The following is a 12,676-nucleotide window of genomic DNA, read 5'->3' as shown; positions in this document are numbered from 1 at the left end:
CATTTTGAGCATGAATCATGTCCTCCCCACACCCTTCTCTGGTGTCTACTAGAATAATCCTGTAAACAATCAAGATACTCTAATAGAGCAGTCAATAACTGTTAATAGTACTGTCATAGCAATACCGTGTGAGTAAATTTGAGTTGACTGCTACTCAGCAAGAACATTTATACTGATGTTAATGCATACATCCCAGTTAAAACTCTGACATCTGAAAATCTTACTGTAAGATTAGATGTATGTTTATAGCACTATAGGAGGTGAAAGTTTCTCTCTGACCACCTGCATTTGACCTAGGCGTGTTGTTATACCCTTGCCAGCTTTTGTATCTGTCCTTGCTATATATCCATGTGTTAATGTATGTATGTGTTTAGTATGTAAATGAGTAAAGATAGCTTTTTGTTTACAATCCTCAGTATCATGTCCATCACTTACTGCTCCTAACAATGGAATGATTGACTGTACTGGGAATATGTTTGAAGACACTTGTACCTTCTCATGTGATCATGGTTATGAGCTAAGTGGTAGTAAAACTCTAATCTGTCAGAGTGATCAAACCTGGAATGGTACTGATGTGATGTGTACACCAGGTAAGTGTGTGTACATATACCACGATGACATTGGAGTATATAAAGCAAATACACTCTAAGCAACACGTTGGCCATGCTTGCAAAATTCTGTATTGCTATAAAATTATATTAAAATATATACTGCATAAAGAAACACATCTGTGACCTGCTGAGTGAAAACCAACCGTTCTTGCAAAATTTATAAAAAACGTATTGATATGTACTGAGTAAAAATACGCATGCTACATAAAAAAAATATGCATGTTTTAATCGCTTCAGTATGTAATAAAACAAAGCTCAAATCAGTAAATCCTATAATCCACCAGATTCTCCTGTTCGTGGGGAGTAAAATCTTTGTTTCGAGTTTGTACAACGATTGGTACATGAGTTCATGGGTGCTTATTTACAATATGATAGAAATAAAGTTCACCGTCGTTATTTTATGTTGGAGTTGCCTTATTTTTCATTCACACAGGGATGTACAGGGAAAACACTATACCTTGATCAATTGTCAGTTCATGGTGAACAGGCTGAGCCAAACCTCATTTTCGTAGCTTGTTTTAGTTGTGAGTTATGATCAATTAAAGTTTGTAATTTATTTACCATATTGTTGCTGTACAAATCGAGTTTATTCCTGTTCCAAGTCTCTGGCGCTATAAATCCAAGACTATTCATCACAAAAGGCTGAAACTTTGGCTGTCCACCCCTTTGTTATTTTAGATAACAGAGAAGCAATAAAATAGAATTTGAGGAATGTGCAAAAACAGCCAGTTCTTACTCAGCGAGTCACATATACTAAATAAACATTTGTGTACAGTTTAATTGCTCCAGTTTTATCTACTACACCATTGGATTTACCTGTTCATAAAGAGTAAGGTTATGTTCCTTTTGTATCCATATGCTAAAAGACATGTGAGTTTATGGGTATTTCTTTATGATGTAGTGGAAACAAAGTTTGCCATCATCATATTTTCTTTTTGGATTAGCCTTCTGGTTGTGTGCACAAAATAAGTACTATATATGCCTTTGTGGATTAGCCTGTTCATGGAGAACACACTGCTGCATTTTTACCTGTTTCGGTTGTGATTGATTATCATATAATAACTGTAATTTTATTGATTTTGTAGTGTCCTGCCAGCAATTTACTACTGCTCCTAATAATGGAATGATTAACTGTACTGGGAATATATTTGAAGACACTTGTACCTTTTCATGTAATCAAGGTTATGAGCTAAGTGGTAGTGAGAAGAGAACTTGTCAGAGTAATAAATTCTGGAATGGAACCAAGGCCATGTGCACAAAAGGTAATGATTTTTATGCACTCAGTACAGAAAATGAGTCAACCATTGGCCTTTTCCCAACGAGGCTGACCTAAATTCATTTTGATTACTGTGTATTTTTATTGGGGATGCTAATAACCTACAATAAGTTTCTATCTTCCGAACACTTTTCAACTCATATTTCTATACATATGTACATGCAAGGGCATAGCCAGGGGGGTTCGGATAGTTCAGACAAACCCCCCTTGCAGAGGCAGAATTTTTTGAAATTAAAAACCACACCAAATCTTACAGCCCTGGAGCTCTCCAGTAGCTACTTGCCTACTGGCACTCCTCTGTACTACTCTTGAGGGTCACGTCTCATTAATGCATCTATTGCATCATGTGATCAATTGTACACGTGATGCATGGCTAAAACTTCAAAGAATTGTCTTGTGACAAATCACAAGGCAGCAGCTGTGATAAACTTGAGTGGTCGTGTTATGCATGTGTCAGGTTACTGACCATCAACAGCAGGACCAGCCGAACATAATGTATACCTGTAAGAAAGTATTTCCAACTAAAGGACTCAAGTGTGGAGGGCTTCTGTATGCTGAATTAGCTATCAGTATGTAGTGGAGATTAGTTAGTATGGCAATAGGTTATATCTATAAGCTGCATAAACAGCAGTGTGTAGGTTTTAGCTACTTAGATGCACAAACAGCACCTTTTAATGTTACTGCCTAGGAGCACATTTTTTTGTATGCATATTTTTGTTCCTACATGGTCTAGGGAAAGCACCCAGGCCTTCCCCTAAATACATTCCACTTTGAATTCGAACCCCTTCAAAAAAATCCTGGCTACACCCCTGACATGCTTTCATGCATACATGCATGCATACATACACACACACATACATACACACATACATACATACATACATACATACATACATACATACATACATACATACATACATACATACATACATACATACATACATACATACATACGTACATACATACATACATACATACATACATACATACATACATACGTACATACATACATACGTACATATACATACATACATGCATACATACATACATACGTACGTACATACATACATACATACATCAAGACTCACAGTAGTGAGTCGCGCGGCCAAGAAACTACAAAGAGCACGTCCAATTAAAAGACGCGCGGCCACCACTGTGAGTTATTTACGTGTAGGGCCGGTTTCGCAATATTAGTCCTAAATTATGCAACATCTCTCAATAGATTTGTATTGCGTTACGTGATAAAAAAATCTTTAGGAGTTGTTATCATCATCATAGCGACCTCGCTAAAATAAAAAAGTAACCATCGCAAAATAAAACATAGGCGTATTTCACTTTATTTCTTTACCTTATGTTACCACCACTGTCACATTATACCAGTCAACCAGTCAACATAGCCGTGTTTGTATAGTCCATCTAGCACTGACATTATCCAATCCTGGTTTGCCTATACACGTATTTTCTTCAATCAACCTCTAATCCCTACAATAACTTTTAAAGACACGACGTGGACACAAACTCTAATGCCTGATAAACAAGTTGTGACAGCGTGCTGAACTGTAAGTTCCCTAGGGATGGCGTTTTAAGCAGAAATCTTTTAAATTCCATTTAGTACCACACCCCATGCGAGTGTTTATAAATCGCCAGTTGTCTTATGGTTTGAAGAACAAGATCACTAGCGAAGGTGCTTTAAGCATACTCTTCAATTCTCTATTTACATGTAATTTTTAATAGATTAACCACAAAGGCCGGTAAGGTGAATACAAAAGGTAACAAGCCTTTAGGGGTTACCACCTCTATGTAGTGTTTACCATGTAGCTTGTGTTGTGGCTTTCATTAAGTATTATGCACACACAAATGGTGCAACAAAATGTTGTAATGGATTGCTCGAATGTGGTTGGTGGTGTTGTGGCTCGAATGTGGTTCGTGATTTGCCAGTGACCATGTATGAGTTGGGGTTGTTCCACGCAACTTACACAATATTCAAATTTCATGATGGCCATGATAATTTCTTGCCATATGGTAAACATACAACAATGTGTAACAACGTTAATTAACATCACATCAAGACTTGACTAAAAATAGTTCCAACAATAGTGATGATTTCTTGTATGTCAGCATGACGATACTGAGACCTGTAAAAGAATAAGCAGGCACTGAAGTTAACCTTAAATTAAACGCTCATGCAACTGACCTGGAACATCGGTCGCAACACCAAAAACACTTGTTTCGATATCTGATGACACAATCCAGCAGGCACTGAATTAAAAGAGAATGTACAAAAAATCAATATGCCGGGCTGTGTCAATAATAGCATGGATAATCAAAATGAACAAAAATTATATCCCAGGCTAAGTGAATGAATAACATAACTGTTGGGTAAGCAGAACATTAGGACATTAGTCAAACCAAAACATTAGGACATTAGTCAAACAAAAGTACGCTATCACAACTTGGTTATAATACAATGTTTGTACCACCGGACTTCACACTGGTTGCCCAAAAATTGTGCCATTTCGGGACAACAGCATAATATTATGAAACAAATAGTTACTACAACACAGAAGGCTTACTGTTGCACTGTCTACACTGATATACCATAATTTAAAAACATAACAGGTGGGCATTAAATACAATACACTTAACATCTGGGTACTAGGAAAAAATCACTAACATCACAACATGTAAACTGACCTGGAAATTAACACCCTTGATGCCACTACAGTCTACACTGGATACTTGTTCGAACCCATCAACACCATGCCTGATACATCTGAGTAGACTGACCTGCAAATTCACATCACTAGTATACAGTGATAATTGATAACTACAAAAACAACAATTGCAATAATACAATTCTTCTGTACGTCAACTGACCTGAAATTCATGACACTCAATACCGAGACCTGTAAAAGAATAAGCAGGCACTGAAGTCAACCTTAAATTAAACACACATGCAAACTGACCTGGAACATCGGTCGCAACACCAAAGACATCTGTTTCGATATCTGACGAAACAATCCAGCAGGCACTGAATTAAAAAGAGAATGTGCAAAAAATCAATATGCCAGGCTGTACCAATAAAGGATGAATAATCAAAATGAACTAAAAAATATATATCCCATATGCAGGTTAAGTGAGTAACATAACTGTTGGGTAAGCATGTAAACCAGAACGTTTGGTCATTAGTCAAACAAAAGTACGCTATCACAAACTGGTCACTGATAATTGATAACTACAAAAAGAACAATTGCAATAATACAATTCCTCTGAATGTCAACTGACCTGAAATTCATGACACCTGTATCTTTGTTCCTGCATGGTCTCAACTTACATATGTACCATGATCACATTCAACTGCTAGTGGATAAACCAGTATGACCAGATGGCCTGCAAAAACCAACAAGCAGGTGTTAAATACAATACACGTACCTAAAGCCTGGAATATGAAAAATATTATATAAGCATTATTCCACACTGATATAGTAATAGATTATAGGATGTTGTGGAACTTGCCTAAACGTGTAAACTTGAACATGAGGACAACTGCATAATCTGGACACTTGGAATTGTCCAATACCTGATGAACCGCAAGTAGGTACTAATGACATTCACTTCAACATTTTATCCCAGCTGGGTGAATCTCTTGTAACTGAGTAAAAAGGTGTTTATTTTCCACCAAGCTTTACATTTCTGTGGTTGGGTGTACATAAACTGACCTGGAAAATCAGTATGCCATAGGGGTATGGAAATGGTTCCTTTCCTTCTGTTGTGATATTACTTACAGCTGACTGGTAAATGATCATTGATGTCCCCATGGACCCCAACAATGAGTATACCAATAACTTCACAAGTTGGAATGAATTTCCTTTCAACATGTGGTGGAATGAATTTCCTTTCAACATCTGGTGGACAGGTCCAAAAACCCTATCGCACAAACACAGTGAATCAGTGTGTGGCGATGTGACACATTGCACAAACTTCACTCCTCGTTTCGTTAGCATTCAAGACCGGCATATATCATAGAGTCCCTCAGTATTCTTGACTCTTACTTTTTCAAGCGTTGCTCAAGCGATGTAGTTTCTCATGAGGGGCTCAAGTTTCTCAGTAAAGTCGAGCCGATTAAAGTACGCCTCACCATCCAGTTACATTCTTAAACCATTCAATTTAAAACCACGTATCATGAGTGTCCGCTTAAGGTAATTAGGGACTTTCCACAAGATTTCCCCTAAATAGATCACGTGTTAGTTGTCAATCTGGTGGATTCTGGTGGTATACATGGTTCAACAATGCGGTAAGTGTACTTTATTATAGTATAAGCTGTTAATGAATAATTGTTTGTGCACTGCTAAACTAAGTTATTTTTGTGTGATAAGCATGCTTGAGGAAGGGTCTGGGGGACGAGACTAATGTTTTGACAGCAGTTGATGGACAGCAGTTGATGATGGCCAGGCAAAGAACTGCGAGAAGAACTACTATGATAGTATGATAGTAGGGAAAAATTCCCACCCCTATAGCTCTGCCTAGGGGCATTAACTAGCATTATCTACAGCTACTGTATTATGTTGCTGATATGTACATTCAGGCCAAGAATAAAGGTGAAAGTGGTAGTAAGGCTCAATCCTATTATTCTGCTGAACAGGCAAGGGAGTCTGGGACTCTGGGGGCATGCTCCCTCAGGAAAGTATAAGTACTACAACTTTTTTGTTTTAATTGCTTCATCAAGTATAAAAATTTCAGTCAAAAGGTGATGATCGAGCTCTGGTCTTATGCACTGGTTGGAGTGGTTGTATCGATATTGCACTGTGACATCCTTGAGAGGTTAGTGCTGGCATTGTCCATGGCAATACTATTCCATCTCCCCAAGTCTTGATGATTGAGTCCTCCATTCCTTTCTCTGTTGCTCCAATCCTGAAGTTGTGACCACAGTCAAAAGGTGACGATCAAGGCTCTGGTCTTGCATCTATACTGTACTGCAACACCCTTGAGGGGTTAGTACCGGCATTGTCCATCGCAATACTGTTCCATCTCCCATATACAAGTCTTGATGGTTGAGTCCTCTATTCCTTTCTCTGCTGCTCTAATCCTGAAGTTGTGACGAAAATATTAAACAAAATGGTTATAACATGATAAATGATTATGATGATAACAATTACAAATGTATTTATAGCTGTGTAGCAACTGTGAACTAATTAGGCACTTGCAAGTTTAATTAGGTGTCTGAAGCATTTAACATGCACAGATATGAGATATATTCATGACGTGCAGGCAGTAAAGATAAATTTACTCTAATAGAACAGTCATACTACACCGTAAATTCATACTTCCGAATTTACGGTGTTATGAAACAATCATTATTATGTATGGATTTTACTGACTCTCCAAGATAATATTCTGCATTAATGTTAATTGCTCATTTCCAAAAAAATTACCTTTTAAACCAAATGTAGAGTCTATCACTGACAAAAATGAGTGATATCCACCCCAAAAACACCTTCGCTGTAAAAAAGGCGCGCCCAAGAAACTACAAGTACCTGGAACCCAATGTAAAAAAGAAAAAGAAAAATCAGCTTGGCTGAAGTGAAAAGTAACTGGTAACTTAAAGAGCTGATATCTGAAGCGGCCAAGAATACAATTACTAAAGTTTAATCCATGCAAGAACACCTTGGCTATAAAACAGGTGTATACATGAAAGTAACTGGCAACTGAAATGGCTGATATATGAAGCGGCCAAGAATGAATGGTCATATACAACTAATTCAAAAATTTAACACTGAACCTTTATAATTCAGCTGTGTTCTATATTCACTCTTGCTGCATCGTAAAGTAATTTCTTTTAACTCTAATTGGCTGGTAATTTGGCCGCCTTTTTTAATAGTCAGTATAATAGAGCAAAAAAAGGTGGCCAAATTACCAGCCAATTAGAGTTAAAAGAAATTACTTTACAATGCAGCAAGAGTGAATATAGAACACAGCTGAATTATAAAGGTTCAGTGTTAAATTTTTGAATTAGTTGTATATGACCATTCATTCTTGGCCGCTTCAGATATCAGCCATTTCAGTTTCCAGTTATACTCCATTCTGATTTCACACCAGCTCGCAAGCTCGGTACTGCTCGGTACGGTACAGTTCGGTCCAGCAAAAGTATCGCGTGTGAACACATACCAACCGTCCCGCACCGAACCAAGCTAGTCGTGCCAAAATTACGAGGCTGCTCGCACTGGTACGGTTCGGTTCGCACAGTTGCCACTCGTCTGAACACAATTTGGGTCGGCAACTCGGACCATCCCACAATTTAAAGTGCTCTCTAAATCGAAATCTTAGTGGTGCAACACGTGGTGACCAGTCGTTAAGTGGTGTGTTAATAGCCGATCGTTAATAGCTACGTATGGTAACAGCTAAAATCAGCTATGGCTACGTTCTGGAGCAAAGAAGAGACACTTAAACTTATTAGCATATGGGGTGATGCCAGTATACAAGAGCAGCTAGAGGGATGTCGAAGAAATAGAGATGTGTACACAAAGATTGCCAATGAGTTAGCAGATGCAGGTTATACTAGATCTATGGATCAATGTAGGGACAAAATGAAGAAGCTAAGAGGTGAATATAAAAAAGTAAAGGATAAAAGAAAGGAAACTGGACAAGGCAGATACCCAGAGTGGGATTACTTTGATGCCATAGATGGAGTAATTGGTCACAAGCCAGCTACTCAACCTCCAGTGGTTGTAGATTCATCTCTGAATGACCCGATTGCAAGAATGGACGACACTATTCCAGACACTTTTGATCAGTCATCGAGCTATGATTCTACGCAGTTTAATGATAATGATGAGTCACAAGCAGTGAGTGACACAACCGACCCTATAACACTGGTACCATCTGCTAGTAGTGAAACGTCTGAGACTCCTGCAGGCAACAGTACAACACCACCAGAAAAGGAAGCTGTCAACAACACAAGAAAGCGCAAGAAATCCAAGTATGATGTCACAGGAGATTTGCTTGACAAGTTTATATCTATGCAGGAGAAATCAGACAAGATGATGATGGAGCTAGAAAACAAAAGAGCAAAAATGGAAGAACGTCAGATGGAACTGGAGGCCCAAATGAGGAGGGATGAGCAAAACTTCCAATTACAAATGATGAACGTACTTACAAGAGGTAACGTCAATCCACATCCCAGTTCATTTCAATTGCCATACCCATCCTATCCTTATCCGGACCCATATGATCCTGATGCCACACAAGATGGGTTGTAGAGCCCTAAGGTACATCTCATGTGATTACTGAAACATAATTGTATAGTTGTATACACTTTTCGCATCATTCAATGTACCAATGTTATTATAATAATCAAATACAAGAAAAGTTAATCTTGTAAAGTTTTTAATACGTGTAGTCTATTATATGCATGCATGCATAGTACATACTTGCATAGTACATACTTGCTTAATGTGTTTGAAAGTAACTGACCAAAGCATTCCTGATTTGCCTTGATCTGCTACTGTTGCTACTTGACGTATCTCTATACATTGTAGTGGCTGGTTGATCGTGAGTATCTTCAGCTTGTAACCAAGCATCATTGAAATGTTGATTGTGCTGCTCACAAATGTTGTGTAGAACACAAGCAGCAGCAATAACCTGTGGAATGTTGTGTACAAACATGTCATTCCTTTTCATCAATCTTCGCCACCGAGCCTTCAACCTGCCAAATGTATTCTCAACCACAATTCTAGCTCTACTAATTCGATAATTGAAAGTACGTTGCTGGGTAGTTAAATCACTGTTATGTTGGAAGGGCTTCAAAAGCCATGACTGTAAAGGATATGCTGAATCCCCTATCATAAACAGTGGAACGCTGATGCCAGAAATGAGTTCTGGTTTATCCGGTAACAATTGTCCTCTTGTAATTTTTGAATACAAATTAGAGTGAGAGAACACCCGTGCATCATGGACACTGCCTGGCCATCCCACGCATATGTCCAGGAAGCAGTAATTGGCGTCAGCCAAACCTTGAATGAGCATAGAGTACCACCCCTTCCTATTATAATAGTCGGTATGATTTTCACATGGTACCGATATAGGTACATGGCAACCATCTACAGCACCGAAGCATTGAGGTACACCCCACTTGCTTTTAAACAAGTTCACTGTTTGATCCAAGTCCCTACCAGTCGGAAACTTTATATATTCCTTGAGTAGCACATCTACGATTGCGTTGCAAGTTTCATGCACTATCTCACATACTGACGATCGTGCAACTCCAAAGAGATGACTGATAGTGCGGTATTCAGCTGGAGTAGCTAAACACCACAATGTTATAGCAACTCTTTGTTGCACAGAGATGGAACGCCGCATAACTGTGTCTTGTCTGATTAACACTCCAGATAATCTCCTGCAAATGTACAAGAAAGTCTCCTTACTCATACGGAAGTTCTCCAACCAATCCTGGTGAGTGAATGTTCTTAACACAATGTTCTTCCACCACGTGTCAGACCTACAATTAACAGTTATCAAGACAAGCATACACCTACGCAATGACTGTAAAAATCATAACAACACATAATAGCTAGCAGTTAGTCACCTGGTCACAGTCCAGCATAGTCTTTCTATTGGTGTCAGCAATTGTGCAACTAGGAGGGAGATGGCCATCAATATCCTTCGTTTTGCCACTTGTTGCCTTCGAAAATTCTCTAAAGATCTTTTAGCGATCTGCAATCTCTTCTTGGCCCGCCTAGCTCTGAGCCTCGCTCTTCGTGTCGATTCCACACAGAGAAACTGAAACAACTGCACGCTTAGGTCCATTACGCGCTGCCGCTGCAAGATAAACATCAAACACGTGACCACACGTGATTCCTATACTTCTGTGGATGTACGCAAATAGGTTACGTGTGAATGGATGCACTTTCCGTACCGTACCAGGCTGGGCTCGAGATGCGTGCTGGTGTGAACACAGTATTACTTTCATGTATACACCTGTTTTATAGCCAAGGTGTTCTTGCATGGATTAAACTTTAGTAATGGTATTCTTGGCCGCTTCAGATATCAGCTCTTTAAGTTACCAGTTACTTTTCACTTCAGCTAAGCTGTTTTTTCTTTATGTTTTTTACATTGGGTTCCAGGTACTTGTAGTTTCTTGGGCGCGCCTTTTTTACAGCGAAGGTGTTTTTGGGGTGGATACATACATACATACATACATACATACATACATACATACATACATACATACATACATACATACATACATACATACATACATACATACATACATACATACATACATACATACATACATACATACATACATACATACGTACATATACATACATACATGCATACATACATACATACATACATACATACACACATACACATACATACATATATACACACATATGTACATGCATGCATTGCATGGATGCATACATGCACGCGCACACTCACTGACACACACACAAATACAGACACACACACACACACACACACACACACACACACACTGACACACTTACACTCAAAGAACTTTATTTATGTAGTTTCTCTATTAGAGTGTCTCAATCTTTATTTAGTGGTAAAAAATGTCTTAATATTTTAATACTTCTTATGTCAAATGCACAACTCGTGACGATGTTGAATTTGTATATGTTAAAGCATAGATGTGAGTGCTATATGAAAAATAAAGCATGGAAGTGTGCGGCCGAGATGCTAATAAAGCACGAGGCAAAGCTGAGTGCTTTATTTTTCATATAGCACGAGCAAGGCTATGCTTTAAATGATTTATGGAACTTTCTAGTCGTGTAGCTTCACCATACACTAAGACTCATAATTAACATGTGTTGCACAAACTATTAGCAGCATGAATGCACACAAACTAGTTTAACAAAGTAACTCACGCGTAGTTCACCATAGTTTGGCATGGAATACGTTCATCACGTATTTTGGCAGGTTTTGCTCGCAACCCACAATCGACTCTATTGCGCGTCACATGGGGAAATATTTCTGTGATATCTCCAGGACTTGTCCATTTACATTAACAAACGTAACAGCAACGTTACCTTCTCCCACCCATCATCGAAGCATTTAGGTATGTCTATTAAAGCAATCCAGTGGTAGAATTCGTATTGGCTGGGGTGATTGATCACTCAGCGCGGCGAGGCTATCAGCCTTCACTGGCATGGGTGATTAGTCGTACTGGCATGAGTCCCACAGGCTATTAGCCTGCACTAAGGCATGTAGGCAGCTGTGCTGAACGAATAAAGCACTCTTTGTGGTCATGAAGCACTGTTGGCCAGCTGAGAGTGTACTTTATGAAATTTAAAAAGATCTCACCCACGCGAAGTTCTATAAAGTATAATAAAGGATGTATGTAAGTAAGGATAATTTAATGTATGAATCTTCTAAGAGTCCTTATGCAGTAAAGCAACCTATAACTATACGTAAAGCACACACAAAGGCTTTGGTACTGTATTTACATACACTCTTATAATGAAATGTGGATAATGAGGTAAAAATAGTTTTCTGTTTATAATTCTCAGTGTCATGTCCATCACTTACTGCTCCTAATAATGGAATGATTGACTGTACTGGGAATATGTTTGAAGACACTTGTACCTTCTCTTGTGATCATGGTTATGAGCTAAGTGGTAGTAAAACTCTAACCTGTCAGAGTGATCAAACCTGGAATGGTACTGATGTGATGTGTACACCAGGTAAGTGTGTGTACATATACCACGATGACATTGGAGTATATAAAGCAAATACAGTGGAACCTGTCTATAACGGTCACCTTGGG

General features: G+C 38.5%; 3 protein-coding genes across 15 annotated transcripts in view; 1 reads left to right on the top strand and 2 right to left on the bottom strand.

Annotated features, from left to right (window-relative positions):
• Nucleotides 1-5,562, bottom strand: part of LOC136265214 (uncharacterized) — a 272,681-nt gene extending 267,119 nt beyond the window's left edge. Inside the window, exons 1-7 of one of the 10 annotated variants that reach the window (XR_010705433.1) lie at nucleotides 5,404-5,562; nucleotides 5,173-5,277; nucleotides 4,854-5,122; nucleotides 4,765-4,793; nucleotides 4,582-4,674; nucleotides 4,082-4,146; nucleotides 3,870-4,022 (exon numbers count right to left, since the gene is read on the bottom strand). Coding sequence is in view for 8 of the 10 variants with exons in the window: in XM_066060076.1 (XP_065916148.1) it covers nucleotides 3,947-4,022; nucleotides 4,082-4,146; nucleotides 4,582-4,674; nucleotides 4,765-4,918; nucleotides 5,173-5,183 (399 nt within the window). In the remaining 2 variants the exon portion in view is untranslated. Of the gene's footprint in view, nucleotides 1-3,869; nucleotides 4,023-4,081; nucleotides 4,147-4,581; nucleotides 5,123-5,172; nucleotides 5,278-5,403 lie in introns of those variants that run through there. The other 9 variants (XM_066060077.1, XR_010705432.1, XM_066060076.1 and 6 more) reach the window with 9 other exon arrangements.
• Nucleotides 1-12,676, top strand: part of LOC136265202 (uncharacterized) — a 45,424-nt gene that overhangs the window by 7,292 nt on the left and 25,456 nt on the right. For all 4 annotated transcript variants that reach the window (XM_066060049.1, XM_066060047.1, XM_066060048.1 and 1 more), the window contains 3 exons: nucleotides 417-590; nucleotides 1,697-1,873; nucleotides 12,420-12,593. In XM_066060049.1, coding sequence (XP_065916121.1) covers nucleotides 417-590; nucleotides 1,697-1,873; nucleotides 12,420-12,593 — 525 coding nt within the window. The remainder of the gene's footprint in view (nucleotides 1-416; nucleotides 591-1,696; nucleotides 1,874-12,419; nucleotides 12,594-12,676) is intronic.
• On the bottom strand, nucleotides 7,985-10,839 carry LOC136265212 (uncharacterized). The gene is made up of 2 exons (XM_066060068.1): nucleotides 10,469-10,839; nucleotides 7,985-10,381 (listed from the first exon to the last, which is right to left on the bottom strand). The coding sequence occupies exons 1-2, from the start codon at nucleotides 10,714-10,716 to the stop codon at nucleotides 9,334-9,336; spliced, it is 1,296 nt and encodes a 431-aa protein (XP_065916140.1). The 5' UTR covers nucleotides 10,717-10,839; the 3' UTR covers nucleotides 7,985-9,333.

Source organism: Dysidea avara, chromosome 8 (genome assembly GCF_963678975.1).
Source record: "Dysidea avara chromosome 8, odDysAvar1.4, whole genome shotgun sequence".
In the NCBI taxonomy this organism is placed as follows: domain Eukaryota; kingdom Metazoa; phylum Porifera; class Demospongiae; order Dictyoceratida; family Dysideidae; genus Dysidea; species Dysidea avara.
Note: the sequence above shows the minus strand (reverse complement) of the source record. Positions and strands in the feature narration are given on the sequence as shown.

Excerpts from the sequence above, each read along its gene's own strand:
- LOC136265212 (XM_066060068.1), bottom strand. The coding sequence starts at position 10,716 with ATGTTTATCTTGCAGCGGCAGCGCGTAATGGACCTAAGCGTGCAGTTG. Across the intron at positions 10,382-10,468 it reads CTATGCTGGACTGTGACCAG|GTCTGACACGTGGTGGAAGA; the intron begins GTGACTAACTGC and ends TGTTAATTGTAG.